Below are 17,559 nucleotides of genomic sequence, written 5' to 3' on the forward strand. Positions count from 1 at the left end.
GGAATGCACAGGAACGAGTTCCGGCTGGCTTCAGAGTTGGCCCACACCCACTACAGCCAAAACCTCTGCACGCGTGGCTACAGAGGGAAGGCCTGGAGAACACCACAGTGACTCCGAGGCGGGCGGGCCAGGGGGGCCCCTGGAAGGATGGGGGAGGCATTTCGATGCCTCCCCATGCCTTCCCCGACCTGTCCAAGGGCCGGATTGCCCGGGCGCCCCACAGTCACGGGGCGCCCAGGTAAGCCAAGGGAAGTCATGGGGTGTGGTGTAATATGCTAATGAGCTGCACTGTCAGGGTGTGGCCTAATATGCTAATGAGCTTCTGCTGTTGGGTGTGGCCTATTATGCTAATGAGTTCCTGCTGGGCTTTTTTCTACAAAAAAAGCCCTGGTGAGCAGTATAGTTACCACATTTGTATCCCCCCCTTTTACCAAGAAGCTCTTTGTTGTCTTGTATCTTCACGACGACCCTGCAAGGTAAGATCGTCCAAGGGGGGGGGGAGTCTGCTGGCACTCCCCTTTCCCAAGAGGGGAAAAAGCCCTCCTGCGTTCCCTCTCAGGGCAGATCCCAAGCCTCCCCCCAGCTCTTCGCCTTGTCTTCTTCTTTCCCCACCCCTGTCCCCAAATGCCAGTTGTCCGTCTGCGGCTGGGCTGGGGCCAGGCTCCACCCAACATCCACGTAAGCAGTCCAACATCCGCGCAATTCCCCCTTTGCAAACACTGCCCCGAGTAACCCCGGCACCCACAGCAACTTCACTTTCGGGATATAACGTCCACCCCCCACCCCCTCACCCCCCATGGGAGACGAATACCTTCCCCCTCTCCCGCAGTGCTTCTTGAGCCCAAATCAGTGCCGGTCCCAACCGAGCTGCACCTTCCCTTCTCCGCAGAGGGGCTCCCATCTGACAGCAGCATTCCCCCCCACCCCACCCCGCACCCCACCAGATCCCGTTCATTTCCCAGACCTCTTTGCGCTTCCCCTCCCAGCGCCCTGTTCGCCCGCGGGCCTGCCTGGCTCCACTTCCCCCTCCCGGCGGCCCGACACGGGGCTGCGTCCTCTTCCTTGACAGCACCTTGACGTCTCTCCTGCCCGCCGGCCCTGCGATCCCGCGGCTGCGCCTCCAGCACGCCCCGCAGGAACCCCCCCCCCTCCCCTCCCTACCCCCAGCTTCCCCTCCACGATCCTACCCTCTGCTCTCCTGTCCGCTTTCCCCCTCTTCTGGCTCGGGGAGACCCGTCTCCATGCTCCCTTCTCGGTTTCTCCCACAGTCCTGTTTGCCGAGAGGGGCAGCCGAGCCCGTTTATGGCGCTGTCCAATTGTACGCGGCCAGAGGAGGTTATTTCAAGACCCCGGGTTGGCTCGGGGATAGGCTGGGGAGCCTGTCACTCAGGAAGACGCAAGGCAAAGCGGTCCCGCCCCCTCTTTTTTTCTTGCTCCCCTTTGCCTCGTTTACATTTGCTTGCCGTTCAGCCGGACTCGGTTAGATAGACAGCTCCCATATGACAGTATGTAAACCGTTGCCAAGCTTGGGCAAAAGACATCCTGTTCAGAAGCCCACCCTGCTCAGCACTAGTTGTTACAGGCAGGCGACACCCTCACCCAGGCCCCTCTGGGTGTGAATTCTCCTTTTTGGGACTTCGGTTCTTTGTGACACCAGCGATGGGTCGGGGCCTGTTGTTTCCTCCTCTCTTTCTTTGAAGAAACTTTGCTCCTGGCTTTGGAGTCTGGAGTCTGTCACTCAGGAAGTGGCTTTGGAGTCTGGGCAGTTGTCCACAGAGGCACACGCACACCGCAATAAGGCCTTTCAGCGCTCAGGTGCCCTCACACAGCACATCCGGTCTCCGTGCTTTGGCTGCTCCTGCAGAATTCCTCTTCTTATTGTGTAGGTCAAGATGACTTAGCGAAAATGGAGGCTACTTCCTTTAAAAAAACCCAAACAATAATCAAACCAGTGCATCGCAGTTCTCGAAACCAGGAAACAAGAGAAAATACGAATGCCCCAAAGTGCCCCATACCCTTGAATGGCTCCACCCTTCCCATTCTGGGAACTCTTTCTCCTTAAGTCCTAGGTACATAACACATGAAGCTGTCGAATACTGAATCAGATCCTTGGTCCGTCAAGGTCAGTCTTGTCAACTCTGGGTGGCAACGGCTCTCCACAGTCTTAAAGCAGAGGCTTTAACATCACCTACAGCCTGGTCCTTTCGACTGGAGATGCCAGGGATGGAACCTGGGACCTTCTGTCTGATAAGTCGAGGCTCTACCACTGAGCCATGGCTCCTCCCATGTACCCCACATAGTGCCATCTCTCTCTCTTCCTTAAAACCTCACTTCGGACAACACCTGGCTTTTATCCAAGAGTAGACTGGCCCTTCAGCTTACTGGGAAAATTCCTGGGCGGGGGCTATTGCCCCAGGGGGCCACCAGTGGCCAGGAGCAAGCTAAGCTTTGGGGCTGTTTTAACATTCTAGTCCTACTCCTTCAGTTCTTAAACTTGCCCCCAAATTTATTTGGGTGTACATATTCAACCCCTCCCCCCAATCTACCTTAGTCTCCCTCTCACAGTTGTTTTCCCTGATGGGGCTCACAAGAGGTAACGAGATGCAAAAGAAGTCAGGGCTCCTGTATCTTTACTTACCCTGTAACACGGATCAGCTTATTTCACATTTCATGCGCTTAGCGGTTCAAATGCACTGGCTTTCTGTTTTCCGCACGTCCATACCACCAGCAAGAGAAAAGTTGGAAGGAAAGTGCTTGAAGAGGTCTGTGCAGATCTGGCCTGCCTGTTTGGTGTTGTGGTTAGGAGCACGGACTCTAATCTGGGAGAACCAGGTTTGATTCCCCAGTCCTCCACGTGCAGCTGCTGGTGTGACCTTGGGTCAGTCACATTTCTCTCAGAGCAGTTCTCAAAAGAGCTCTCTCAGCCCCACCTACCTCACAGGGTGTCTGCTGTGGGGAGGGGAAGGGAAAGGAGTTTATAAACCACTCTGAGACTCCTTTGGGTAGTGAAGGGCAGGGTATAAATCCAATCTCCTCTTCTGCTTTTGTTCTTCGTAGGGGGTCCTCCTGAGTCATCAATGCCAATGCAAACCCTTTGAAGCAATAGCAGAGTGAGCTGACATGCTCCATCAGTCATGGCTTCTCAAAACCTGCCAGCATCAAAAGGACACACACTGCCGGCCAGGCCTGGTTGGCAGACTTTGTCAAGGGTGGGAGATGGAGCAGGATGATGACCTCAGGTGACCTGAACGCAAAGCCAGATGCCAACCTGATGGCATCTGGCCAGTCTTCCAGTTGGCCAACATGGTGGGAATTATTTAGTCATGGGAGGCAAGCCTCCAGGGTCCAGGCCAGGGAGGACGAGTGTTGCCAGCCGTGGAGTCTCGTGAGCAAAAATTCTACTTTGTGGGCATTAAAGTGGTGAGTGATTTGGCTGCTGCATAAATTAGTTTGCTCTGGAGCCATCCCTTCCTGAGCCAAGACAAACATGTGCGAGCTGGAGGCTAAAAAAACTGTGAGCTAGCTCACACTAACTCAGCTTAGAGGGAACACCGGTTGCCAGCACTTCATACGTGTGGATGACCGGAATCTGCTCTGCCTGGTGCGCTGGGAAGACTGAGTGGTATGGAGACAACCAATTCTTGCCCAAGGTGGAGGCTGTGTTGACACCGCAAGGTACTGTCTGTGGGGCTGCCTCTCCCCCTATGCTCCCCCACGTAGTGACACATCACAGAAGGCAATTGTAATCTGAGGAGAGAGTGGTGAACCACAAGCTTCTCCCTCTGTGCCTAGAGCACTCCGTGACAGCGCCAGGCTGGAAGGGGTTAACGGCGCCATGATTTTATCTGAAGAGATATTCTTTGGGGAGAGGGAAATACAAACCTGGTGCTAGAATGTGGGGGGATGCCTTATTCTCTCAACCTTGGAGTAGACTCCAGCAGCTGAAGGCTAGACCACAGAATGGCACTGAGCACTTTGGCTGACACCCAGGAGTCTTCTCGCTGATATTATCGGGGCTCCTGCAGCGGAAAGAGTCGTGGGTATAACTCTTTATTATTCTCCGTTTATGCTGGTCATTTATGAAGAATAGAACTGTTTTCCTTCCACCCCTGGCATGCTGATTGCTTCTGAAATCCCTAGGGGTGAAAGAACTGTTTGCCTCTTTGGCAACACACCCCACGACAACTTCGTTCATCTGAGCAAGAGCCTCCTCTAGGGGCCACCACCCTGCAGATGGGCAGAATCAACCGCTGACCATACACATGCATTCTCTGTTGCAAACTCCACCTCACGGAATGGCCTGCCTGAAGAGGTCAGGAAGGCTCCCACTCTCCTGTGAGTGGGCAAAACAAATCTTTCCACAAACGTGAGAAATGCCCCAGGATTGCCAGTTTGCCAGTGAGAGCCAGTTTGGTGTAGTGGTTAAGTGTGCGGACTCTAATCTGGGATAAATGAGTTTGATTCCCCACTCCTCCATTTGCAGCTGCTGGATGACCTTGGGCCAGCCGTAGTTCTGTCAGAGCTGTCCTTGAAAGAGCAGTTTCTGTCAGAGCTCTCTCAGCCCCAGCTACCTCACAGGGTGTCTGTTGCAGGGAGGGGAATGGAAAGGAGTTTGCAAGCCTCTCTGAGACTCCAAGTGAAGGGTGAGGTATAAATCCAATCCCTTCTTCTTCTAAAATGTGAAATTCGTTAAGAAAGAAACAATGGTTTTTGGGTGTTTTTAAACAAAATAATAAAAGGACCACCTGTAACTTTAAGAAACAGATTCCCAGAGTGGCTGTTGCTAGGCAAGCACAGCATTCCATGCTTGGTTTCTGTCAGTAAAACGCACAGGGAGGGGGCAGAGTCCTTTCCAGGGATGTTTTGTGCCCTTTGAGGGAGGACTCATGGGAGCCAGGCCTTGCCAGATTTACCAGTTCCAGGTTCGGAAATTCCTGGAGATTTGGGTGTTGAGCATTGGGAAGGGTGGGGTTTGGCGAGGTGAGGAGCCTCAGCCAGATGTCATTTATTTATGTCATTTATAGTCCCTCATTCTCACTTGGACTCAAAGCAGATTACACCGAGTGAGTCAATACAACCAAGATCGGGCACTCAATAAACAACACAATAGGATTAAGGTTGCAGAACCAATCAGAAATCTAAAAACGGAGCTGAAGCAAAGCATAAGCCTTAACATGACACGTTAAACAAAAGTTACATCATAGGATCCTAGTTTCACTAACCTAAACACAGTAGCATAGACAACAGTCCCCAATAATTTCTCCCAAGTAACTTTGTGAGTCATTTCGTACAGTGCAATTCTCTTGCCTGGGTATAAAAGCTCACTTGAATTAGTCAGTTTTACAGTTTCCTGTCCTTCTCAGGCAAGCCACTCCAGAAGGTAGGGGGGCACAACAGAGACAACAAGTGTTTGGGTGGTTGCTGATTTTGCCCACTTGCAGGGCAAATGCAGGTCTCAGGAGCGGAAACCATGAGAACCTGCAGAAGACCTTGTTCAGATAAGCAAAGCTGTTCTGGCGGTGCATAGGGGGGTCAAACGCCATGAAGGGCATTCTATGTAATAACCAATATCTTCAATCGAGCCCAGTAACTGATGGGCAGCCAGTGGAGTGACTGTAGAATGGCAATCATATGCATGCTCCATCAAGCTCAGGGGTGGCCAAACTGTGGCTCTTTCACACATATTGTGCAGCTCCTGGCAGGGCGGCTGGAGAAACGAAAGGGAGCCATGCTTTTCCTTCCTGCCTTCCTTCCATTTGCTTTCTTTGTTTCTCTCTCTCTTTCTCTCCACCTCTTTCCTTCTTTCTTTCCACCCTCACTGCCACACGGCAGGAAAAACACCGGCCAAAGTGTGGCTAATTAGAGCCGCACCAAAATAGAGATGCCGCGGCGGGATCCCATGTATCCCCTGAGCTGCGGTGCCGTTGCTCCCCGGCACGATCAGATGCCGGGGAGGAAGACACGGTCGGGAGGGGGAGGCTGCCGAACTGTGCATGTGTGAGCATGCACAGTTCGGCCAGGAGCCGGGGATGCGCCAGTGGACGGATACGCTGGCGATCCCACGGCCGGCCTTGATGCGGACTTCCCGGATGAACCACCTCAGTAGGTGGTTCATTTTTGCTGCGGGGTTTTCGGCGGAAGGGCCGGATTGGGAACGGGTGCGCAACGCTTCCCAGATGTTGCGGTGGGATCGCGCCCGTTTGCTGCGGCCCCGATCCGGCCCTCTCCTGGCCCAAAACCTCTCGTGTGACCGGGGCGATCATTAGCAAACAAATGAATATCATTGGACAAATAAATATCACCATCAATATCTGTTTTTACCCCTTTTGCTTTTATTTTTTGCAGTCTCATTTAATGTTAATAAAAAGCAAATCTGCATATTTTTAAAATAAAAACATGTTTGTAATATCTGTTCATGCCTTGCGGCTCTCAAACATCTGACGTTTATTCAATGCGGCTCTTATGTTGAGCAAGTTTGGCCACCCCTGGTCTAGCTCATGGGAATAGCTGAGCCGCAGCATTCTGTCCCAACGAGAGTTTCTGAATTCATTTTGTGGGAAGACCAATGTACAGTGCAACAAGTTTGAATCCAGTGGCACCTTGAGGACCGACAAAGTTTTATTCTGCCATAAGCTTAAGTGTTCACACACACTTCAGAAGTGAGCATGCACACAAAAGCTTATTACCTAGAATAAAATTCTCTTGGTCTTAAAGGTGCCACTGGACTCTAACTTTGTCAGCATGGAAAGGAGAGAAGGAAGCATGAAAAGAGGAGGTGCTATGAGGTCTTTCAGTTAGCCTCTGTTAGCCGCCCTGAGCCTTCGGGGAGGGCAGGATACAAGTCCAAATAATAAATAATAAAATAAATAAAGAGAAAAATGAAGTCGTGGGGGAGGAGGAAAGAGATGCATCCCACAAGTCCTCATGGCTAGCCAAGGCTAAAAAGACAAAAACAAGACAAAAACTTCAAACAGAGAATAGCAGAGAAGCAAAACAAAGAAAATATAACCCCCCCAGGGGCTTAAGAGAGGAAGGAAAGAAATAAAGGAAAACAGAAGCCCCAAAAGCAGGGCACCACTTTGAGTTTGCTGTCACGTGCCACAAACCGGAACTCTCCCCATTATTGGAATGGAAGCTAAAATCCTTTAAGATTCACTATAATCAGTTAACTGAATGGAATAGAACAGAAACGCAATAAAAATGAAAAAAACCTGGGAAAATAGAAATATGAATAGGGATTAAAAGAGGTAAACCAGCAAGGGAGGGAAACAGGAAAAGGGAGCTGTTGCCCCCAGCAGGCTAGGAAAGGCAGCCAAGGCTTTAAAAAATGCACATAAGATAAAAATCTTCAACGCCTCAGTAAATGTAAAGATAAAACAGAACAGCAGAGAAAGGAAGCAAAGAAAAAAATGTTACGCCCCCAACAGGAGCTCAAAGGGGAATAGGATAAAAATAAAATAAAACAGAAGCTCTGAAAGATGAGCACAGCCTTCAGCGTCTGCTATCTCACCCCAGAAACCAGAACACAACCTATTTGGTCGCCAAATTTCTGTCTAATATATTTTCCTTTAGTAAATAACATATTATTCTTTTAGTCATTGCTCAAGATCACCTGAACATAGGAGCTCTGAAAAGGAAAGAAAGTAAGTAAGATCTGTTAGCCTGAAAATGTGATGGCCTAAAGGGCATCCAAAGAGCTCCCAGGCCTACTGTGTGGATTTGAACCCAGATCCACCAATTCATAACCCAACACTCTGGCTCTTGAACGTAACAGGCCCACATCATGAATGGGGGCAAACTGGGTTGGGTGCATTCATGAAGGTCAGTCATGGGCCAAGATGTGAGTCGCAAGTGTTTGGAAGAGAAATTTTTGAGAACTTTAAACACAATTTAAAAAGACACGCCACACTAATCTTTGACACATTTAATGAAGTCTGACTCACAAAATCTTCTACAAAGTACTGAAAACTCGAAGTCTGATTTACCTGATACAAATAATATTCTTTTTAATGAGCAATGATCCTTCCTTAGCTGAGTTGTTTTCTGATTCATAAAAAACTCTAAATCTAAGGTTGCCAACTGCCTGGAGAAAAAAAGTATAGTATCCTCTTAATACCATGTGGGAAGGTGGGATGTTCTTGAGGGCTTCAAACATGCCGAAAGCTCCTTCCACAGTCTGAGCATTTGTAACATTTTTTTTCCTGGTTAGGTTAAGATTTCTGTCTAGATTCAAGCTTTTCTCAAGAGTTTATATAGATTCAGTGTTTTATATGGTCTGTGGTTGTCTTTTAGATATGAAATAAGATAAAAGTTGTCTTAACGGGCTAAGCAGTTACATGCTTTCTCCTTCTGTGGGTTCTTAGATGCTATTGAAGACAGAGATGCTGACTGAATCTCTTCACACTCTGAGCATTCAAAAGGTTTCTCCCCTGTGTGTGTTCTTAGATGCTGTCAAAGATGGCGATGCTGACTGAAGCTCTTTCCACACTCTGAACAATCAGAAGGTTTCTCCCCTGTGTGGGTTCTTTGGTGTAGTTGAAGCTTGTCACTCCAACTGAATCTCTTTCGACATTCTAAACATTCAAAAGGTTTCTCCCCTGTGTGAGTTCTTTGATGTTGTTGAAGATGGCCACTCAACCTGAATCTCTTTCCACACTCTGAACATTCAAAAGGTTTCTCCCCTGTGTGAGTTCTTTGATGTTGTTGAAGACGGCCACTCAACCTGAATCTCTTTCCACACTCTGAACATTCAAAAGGTTTCTCCACTATTTGAGTTCTTTGGTGCAGTTGAAGACTGCCACTCTGAATGAATCCCTTTCCACACTCTGAACATTCAAAAGGTTTCTCCACTATTTGAGTTCTTTGGTGCAGTTGAAGACTGCCACTCTGAATGAATCCCTTTCCACACTCTGAACATTCAAAAGGTTTCTCCACTATTTGAGTTCTTTGGTGCAGTTGAAGACTGCCACTCTGAATGAATCCCTTTCCACACTCTGAACATTCAAAAGGTTTCTCCTCTGTGTGGGTTCTCTGATGATTTTTAAGATCACCACTCTGAATAAATCTCTTTCCACACTCAGAACATTCAAAAGGTTTCTCCCCTTTGTGAGTCGAGTTAGAACAGATAAAAGGAAGTACTTCTTCACCCAAAGAGTGATTAACACATGGAATTCACTGCCACAGGAGGTGGTGGTGTCTACAAGCATGGACAGCTTCAAGAGGAAATTAGATAAGCATATGGAGCTGAAGTCCATCAGTGGCTATTAGCCACAAGGTATAGATAGGAACTCTCAGGCTGGAGCAAGTGATGCACTGTATTCTTGGTGCTTGGGGAGGCAACAGTGGGAGGGCTTCTAGTGTCTTGGCCCCACTGCTGGACCTCCTGATGGCACCTGGTATTTTTGGCCACTGTGTGACAGAGTGTTGGACTAGATGGGCCATTGGCCTGATACAACATTGGCTTCTCTTATGTTCATATTTTCTTATATTTTTCAAGGCTAGACTCAAGAATGTGGTAAATGGTTAATCATGAGAACCTGTAACCAGTTCTGTAACCAGGAGGTGGGGGGGGGGATTGGGAGGGCGCTGAGAGCTTCTGGAAAATTCCATCAGGGAGGACCCTTGATTGGGTCATTCGGACCACCTGACCCTAGAAGAGGGAGAGAATATAATGTCAATCTTGTCTAGACCAGAGGGAAGCCATGGGAACTTTATGCTTATGCCATGCTAGTGTGGTTTGGTGTTTCTTGCTTCATCATGATGAAGTTTTATGTAGAGTAACTCAGGCTACTGAGGCTACTGCTGGTATATTTATGCTGCAACGAGAGGTACCATCTAACACCAGGTATTTCATGTATTAGACAGAACAGTTAGCTTTTCTTGTTGTTCTGTGGCTGAGCTGTAGAAACTGTGCTGTGTAGCTATAAAGTACTGAGACTGACGCATCGTTGAGTGATTTCAGCTCATACTTTACTTCGTGATTCCAAGAACTTGGGTTACAAGGGCAAGCCTGAAGGCTGCTTAAAGGCACACACACAACCACAACTACACACACCCATACACCCGTGATTGGCTTATTTACATTAACCTCCATTAGATAGGTTTCCCTGAGGATCCGGAGTAGCCAATAGGCTGCTCCTAGGATCCTCTGTGCCTATTGTTTCTGGGAGCTAAGCTCTGGTTGTTCGGGAGACCGCGTGCTCTGTTCGACCACGTGCATGGTCTCCGTTGGAACACAACAGTAGCGATGTCTTGTTTTTACATTGTCTATACATCTCTCTGGTCCCTGCCACACGGAGGGGGAAAAGAGCGGGCAAAGTGCGGCTTTTGAAAGCCGCACCAAAATAGACACGCGGCGGCGGGATCATACAGATCCCATGAGCCACCACGCAGACCGGGGAGAAAGTGACGAGACAGAGACGGAGGCTGCCAAACTGCGCATGTGTGAGCATGCGCAGTTCAGCCAGGGGTCTTGGATGCGCCGGCAGAAGGATGCGCCGGCGATCCCACGGCCGCACTTGATGCGGCCGTGCTGGTAAGTCCACCTCTGTAGGTGGTTTATTTTAGATGTGGTTTTTCGGCCTGAAGGTCCGGATCGGGGACAGGTGCGCAATGTTTCCCAGATGTTGCGGTGGGATCGCGCCCATTTGCTGCGCCCCGATCCGTCTCTCTCCCGGCCCAAAACCTTTTGTGTGACCGGGGCCTCTATATTTTAAAAGGGTCTTTCTGCTTTACTTTCCTCGTGATCCCAATGACCTGGTTGCTGCTCAGATACAAGGACTAGTGACCCAGGGGGACCCAGGCTTGGGTTCTTGACACAATCATTTCCAGATCACAGACAGAGTAGATGTTTGTAATCCCATCCAGGGGGAAGGGTGTGTTGTAAATGTTAGCAACAGAGAAATGAGGATCTGGCCCCTTCCAGAGTCTTTCTGAGGGTCTCTCCACCAGTTTGGTGTAGTGGTTAAGTGCGCGGACTCTAATCTGGGAGAACCGGGTTTGATTCCCCACTCCTCCACTTGCACCTGGCTGGATGACCTTGGGCAAGCCATAACTCTGGCACAGCTGTTCTTGAAAAAGAGCAGTTTCTGTCAAGAGTTCTCTCAGCCCCACCTACCTCACAGGGTGTCTGTTGTGGGGAGGGGAAGGGAAAGGAGTTTGTAAGCCGCTCTGAGACACCTTTGGGTAGTGAAGGGCGGGGTATAAATCCAATCTCTTCTTCTCTTCTCTCATCCCCACCTTTGCCTCAGGCCATTACACTGTCTCTGGCTTGCGTGATGGCCACAACACTGGCCTCAGTTGCCTCCGGGCAAGTAGCCAGAAAAGCCTCAAAATGATGTGTTCCTGTTCAATAGTTTGGTTCATGCATCATCCCATGGGTAGAAATTCACACCTTTAGCACTTGATAAGGATCCTTACCTAGCATGACTTCCCTGTAGAGAGTTCTCTGGCCTGGATCCAGCAGGGCCCATTCTTCCATGGTGAAAGAAACTGACACCTCCTCAAAGGAAAGGGACACTGAAAGAAAAAGCAGATTCCCTCATCAGAGATCATGCCAGGCAGAGATTGCACACTGGAAGGAAGTCCAGTTCTGTGTCCAGAAGAGGGCAACTAGGATGGTGAGAGGGTTGGAATCCAGGTCTTATGAGGAAAGGCTGAAAGAGTTGGGTATGTTTAGCCTGGGAAAGAGAAGACTTAGAGGGGACATGATTGCAGTCTTCAAGTATTTGAAGGGCTGTCATGTAGAAGATGGAGCTCCAGATTGCAAGACTAGATATTTGGAGATATTGGTACCATGGTATGTTTAATTCATTTTTTTGTTCCATTGTAATTTTATTCATTATTTCCCTGTTTAATGTCAGGTCTTCTAGTGTTGTTAGACCTGCTTCTTTCCATTTTTTATACTCTTGGTTGCATTGGCCTGGCAGGTACCAGGCTTGACCATAAAAAGAGGAAAACCTTGAGATAACTGGTGTGAGTTTTTTCCCTAAATTTGTCCCAGATTGATAGTGTTGGATTTTGAAATTTGTTTTGTTTCATTTCTTTGGGTCTAAAGTCAGACTGTTGTCACACTATATCTCTTAGCATATGTGGTTCTGCCTTAACAGATAGTATGTTTATCCAGTCTGGAAGATTTTCTTTTTTAAGCATAGTTATTATTTTGGCAAGACTAGATCTAATGGGTGGAAATTACAAGGGAGTCATTACCAGCTTAATATCAGGAGAAACCACTAACAACTTCCTAAATGTAAGAGTGGTTGAGCAGTGGAACAGACTGCCTCGGGAGGTGGTGGATGCTCCTTCGCTGGACATTTTCAAGCAGAGGCTGGATGACCATCTTTTGGGTATGTTGTAGGGCTATCTTTCAGCTATGCTCCTGCAGAGTGCAGGGGGTTGGACTAGATGAACTGCAAGGTCCCCTCCAACTCTAACATTCTATGATTCTAAGCCTGGGATGATATAGGATGTATGGCTTGGCATACATCCTATGCATAGGATGGCATAAAGGGTTTCAGAGTCTCTCCTGCCTTGTAGAAATGGCAGGAACAAATGCCCCCTTGAGAAAGGGAGGGGGACCCAGGCTGTCCCCTGCTCATCTCCCCTACCTGGACTGGAGGCAAAGCAGCCATTTTCACACCTCCAAAAGGACAAGGACTCAACAGCATCTTTCTACTGCCTTTTGGTAAGAGAAAGGAGGGTGTTTCTTTTTACTTCCTATTCCATTTGTTTGCTTGTTCCCTGCTTCATGGCCCCTTTCCCAAGAGTCTGAAAATTTGCCCTGTGTACACTCGACACATTCTTTCACACTTTTTACTAAATTCTAGGAGAGGCAGAAGAGAAGCACTCATGAGCCTCAGGGGTTATAAATGCTGCCAACGTATTTCAGGCTTCTGTGAGACTTGAAATGTGCCCTGAGAACACTGGAGCTCCAAAGGTTACAACATCCCTGCTAGACAGACCGAAAGGCGTTCTTCTGCCAGCTTGGGCCATTGAGTCTGGCCTGGAGGGGGGGAAAGAGGGTGGTGGTGGAAATGACCTCACATGATAAGTCACCAACACATTTGGCCCTAAACCCAGACACCACTTCAGTACTTCTTGGAGACTCTAGGGTAATATCAGTGCCGAGCTTCATACCAAGGATCTCCCCAAAGATCCGCGGGGGTGGTGGTGCTGGGCCATAGCTTGCCATCCCTACTTTAGCACCCTGTTTTCCACAGAGGCCTGCCAGATTCCCCTATAAGCACAGCCACAGAAGCCAAATTTTTCCATTATTATTGGGCAGTAGAAAGTAGTATTCAGAGCTCTGCTGCTCCAGAAGGTGGAGGCTCCCTTTATTCAACAGGATGAATCGCTCTGCCCAGGTTTGTCTGCCTTTTCTTATGGAAGGAAGGTGAGATATGAAAATTTTAATTCATGGGAGGAATTTGTCTAATCTCTTTCATGAGGAATCACAGTTTGTTGTTGTTCAGTTGCACAGTCGAGTCCGACTCTTCGCGACCCCATGGACCACATCACGCCAGGCCCTCTTCCGTCATGCTCCAGAGTTTGCTTAATTTCATGTTCATTGCCTCGATAACATTTTAACCATCTCAGCCTTTGCCGTCTCCTTCTTCTTTGACCTTCAATCTTACCCAGCATCAGGGTCTTCTCCCTTCTCATTGGGTGGCCAAAGTATTTCGGCTTCAGTATTTGGCCTTCCAGGGAATAGTCAGGGTTGATTTCTTTTAGGATCGACTGATTTGATTTCCTTGCAGTCCAGGGGACTCTCAAGAGTCTTCTCCAGCACCATAGTTCAAAAGAATCTATTCTTCGGCACTCGGCCTTCCTTATAGTCCAACTCTTGCAGCCATGGGAATACCATTGCTTTGACCATACGGGCTTTTGTTGGCAGGGTGATGTCTCTACTTTTTATTATGCTGTCTAGGTTTGCCATCACTTTCCTCCCAAGGAGCAGGCATCTTTTAATTTCATAGTGGACACTGAGTGCTGTGTGTTATGTGAAGTAGTATTTAATTATTTTCCTGTCCTGAACTCTCTACCCTTCAAATTCATGGGGTGCCCCTAATGTACACAGGCAAAATGAGTCTTTACCACAGGAGAGGACATCTTGGGCACCCCCCTGGGTCTGCGCCCTCTGCCCTTGCTCCAAGGAAGCTCCTTCCGCCTCAGGGAATGTAGCTTCTGTCCTCACAGATGGCGCCCACATCTGAAACAGCAGCCAGGGTGAGGGGTAAGAGATGGAATGGGAAAGAGACCAAGGAATGGATCCTGTCCCACTCCTAGACTCTGCACCCTTCCAGAAGCAGACCTGGTGAGTTATCAGGAGGGATAAAAAATTCTCTAGTCAAAGAGGGTGCTGAAGGAGGGTTTTAAATCCCCCATTCAGATGATTAAGACTTGGCCAAATATCTCTCAGGGAAACTTTAGGATGACGGCAGATGTTGTTGCTTGAATTGAAGGTACATGGAGGAATTCCCCTCACCTGTTCCACCTGACTCATGCCTGGGAACTGGTCTCCGGCCCACAACCTCTGACACAGCACTGCATTTCCTGGAGCAGGATGGCCAGGAACTGCTCCAGGATCACCAGGTCCAGGATCTGTTTCTTGGTATGCCTCTCTCGCTCCAACTACTGGTTGCAAAGTCCATGGAGCTGGCTGCAAACCTCTCGGGTCCATCTGCCTCATGGTAATGGAACTGCCTGAACCACTGGCTGCCTACGGATCTCTGGCACAGGGCTTTCCCAGAATTCAACACCACTCCCACCTGGGGTGGGATGGAGGCCTTTGCTTGCTCTCTTGCCAATTCCAGATCCTTCTGGGTCCTTTAGGAAAGTTAACAGTCTCTGTTTGGCTCTTTATGGATGTTACAAGCTTAGCCTCTCATTACATTGGTTCAGTCTATCCGAGGGGCTAATTCTTAAGGTAAACTGGAGCCCTAAAAAGGACCAGAGGGACTGGTGACCCCTTAACCATGGTATGTATCTCTTCAGTAGACCTGAAGTGTTAGGCAAGAGCTCTGTCCAAGCTCTTGACAAATTGCCAACATTCGCTGGATTATGGAGAAAGCAAGAGAGTACCAGAAAAACATCTACTTCTGCTTCATTGACTATGCTAAAGCCTTTGACTGTGTGGGTCACAACAAACTATGGCAGGTCCTTAAAGAGATGGGAGTACCAGACCACCTCACATGTCTCTTGAGAAACCTGTATAAGGGTCAAGAAGCAACAGTTAGAACCGGATATGGAACAACTGATTGGTTTAGCATAGGAAAAGGAATACGACAAGGATGTATATTGTCACCTTGCTTAGTTAATATATATGCAGAGTACATCATGCGAAATGTTGGCCTGGATGAATCACAAGCGGGAATTAAGATTACTGGGGAAAAGATCAACAACCTCAGCTATGCAGACGATACCACTCTAATGGCAGAAAGTGAAGAGGACCTAAAGAGCCTCTTGCTCAGGATAAAAGAGGAGAGCGCAAAAGTGGGCTTGAAGCTCAACATCAAAAAAACTAAGTTCATGGCATCTGGCCCCATCACTCCTTGGCAAATAGAAGGGGAAGTCGTGGAAGGGGTGACAGACTTCACGTTCCTGGGATCCCAGATCACCGCAGACTGTGACAGCAGCCATGAAATTAAAAGACGCCTGCTCCTTGGGAGGAAAGCGATGGCGAACCTAAACAGCATGATAAAAAGTAGAGACATCACCCTGCCAACAAAAGTCTGCATGGTCAAAGCAGTGGTATTCCCAGTAGTCATGTATGGCTGCGAGAGTTGGACGATAAGGAAGGCCGAGCACACAAGGCTGCCAAATCTGGGTCTGAAATTCTTGGAACTTTGGGTCTGGAGCCTGCGGAGGGTAGGGTATAATGACACAGAGTCCACCTTCCAAAGCAGCCATTTTCTGAACACAAATTGATCTCTGTAGTCTGGAAATCAGTTTTAATTCCAGATGATCTCCCGGCTCGTTCTGGACCCTGGCATCCCTAACATGGGGGGGGGGGACCAGCCAAAATGCTTTCCTCCCAAGAAGCAGGCATCTTTTAATTTCTGCAGTCACCGTTTGACCCCTCCAAACCTGAAAATAATCCACCAAAGCCTCTGAGAGCAGAGAAGGTGGTCAAATCTCCAGGAATTTCCTAAATCAGAGATGGCAACCGTATCTAATAGGGCAGAATTACAACAGTACCCTGGAAATGAGAGGGAGCAGGCTTGTTGGCATTTTTTATTTTTTGAAAAATGGGGAGGATGTTACAGAAGCACACATTTTCAACGCAATCCTAAAACCACTTCCCTAGGGCAACCCCATTGAGCTGAACAGGGCATCGCTGACTGCAACCTGGCTGAAGTGCAGTCCATCTGGTCCTTATGGGAAGGGCAGGAAGCATTATTAAGGACATAAGAACATAAGAGACGCCAATGTTGGATCAGGCCAATGGCCCATCCAGTCCAACACCTTGCCACACAATGGCCAAAAATACCAAGTGCCATCAGGAGGTCCACCAGTGGTCATTCTTTCATTCATCTACAGCACTGGAAGGGTTAAAGGGACAGAGCTGTTTCTAGAGAGACCAAGCAAGGCGGTGGGGGAAGAAACTAAGAGGGAACGGCTCTTTTCCTTTGTGTGTCTGTGTGTGTGTGCGGGGGGGGGGTGTTTCTGAATTACTAAAAGAGAACCGGAAGGGATTTAGATATGCAACAGCAGAAAAAGCCTTGCAGCCGGATCCTGAAAAGATTTACTCACAAGTAAGTGATTGGGGGGGGGGGGGGGCATAAGCTTTTAAATCGGAAGCGAGAAATGCTTTTGGTGAGGGGGAGGATTAAATTGTTTCAAAATGGGATTTTCTTAAGTATGCTTTCATTTCTTAGCCACAGTGGTGACCCTTGTGGGCTCAGAAAGGCGAGGTCTGAATTTTGTAAATTTGGTAAAATATAAATAAAAATAAATTCTCAGTAGGGTCGCGAAGTTGAAAAATCGCTGCGGCACCCGGAAGTGACATTAGGACGCCGGGCACGCTCGGGGCGGGGCCATGACCATCCGAGGGAAAACCATAGAGTTTTCCCTCAGATGACCATGGCCCTGTCGTCACTTCCGGGTGACGCACACGTAGGGGTGGGGTTCCCCCGCGGCCTGATCCGCTGGTGGCTTCTGCGGGTTCCCCCCCCCCCACTTGGGAAGCCTAATTCTCAGCCATGATGGTCGTAGGGAGGCCCAGAAAGGAATTCCAGACGTGGTCATGATGGGAGAGATCTTTCAATGCCAATCACCTGCTCCACATTTTGGCCACTGCTCCCTCATCTGCCCTTTCCCTGGGGGTTCACTGTCTCCCCTGCTCCCGTTGATCCCAGCTGCCCCTGTCCCCTAACCCTTGGGAGGCCTGACACACCCCTGCCCCTTCTCCTCTCCTAGCTGCTAGTAAGTGGGGGCGGGGGCTATTTGTTAACTAGTAAAAACACTTTGAGGAACTGAGCTCTCAGGCCATATGTGCAGCCAGTATCCCCAATTGGCAGTGAGACCTCAGAGGGTGTGCCCCAGGTGCGGGTGGGTGGGTGG

At 48.8% G+C, this 17,559-nt stretch overlaps 1 protein-coding gene across 1 annotated transcript in view; it reads right to left on the reverse strand.

Moving 5' to 3' along the window:
• The window catches only part of LOC107124583, a 117,009-nt gene that overhangs the window by 14,632 nt on the left and 84,818 nt on the right, over positions 1–17,559 (reverse strand). The window contains 3 exon segments of the mRNA XM_015428070.1: positions 1,162–1,270; positions 6,917–6,938; positions 8,337–9,105. Coding sequence (XP_015283556.1) covers positions 1,162–1,270; positions 6,917–6,938; positions 8,337–9,105 — 900 coding nt within the window.

Source organism: Gekko japonicus, unplaced genomic scaffold, assembly GCF_001447785.1.
Source record: "Gekko japonicus isolate JY-2015 unplaced genomic scaffold, Gekko_japonicus_V1.1 scaffold1053, whole genome shotgun sequence".
NCBI classification, from domain to species: Eukaryota; Metazoa; Chordata; class Lepidosauria; order Squamata; family Gekkonidae; genus Gekko; species Gekko japonicus.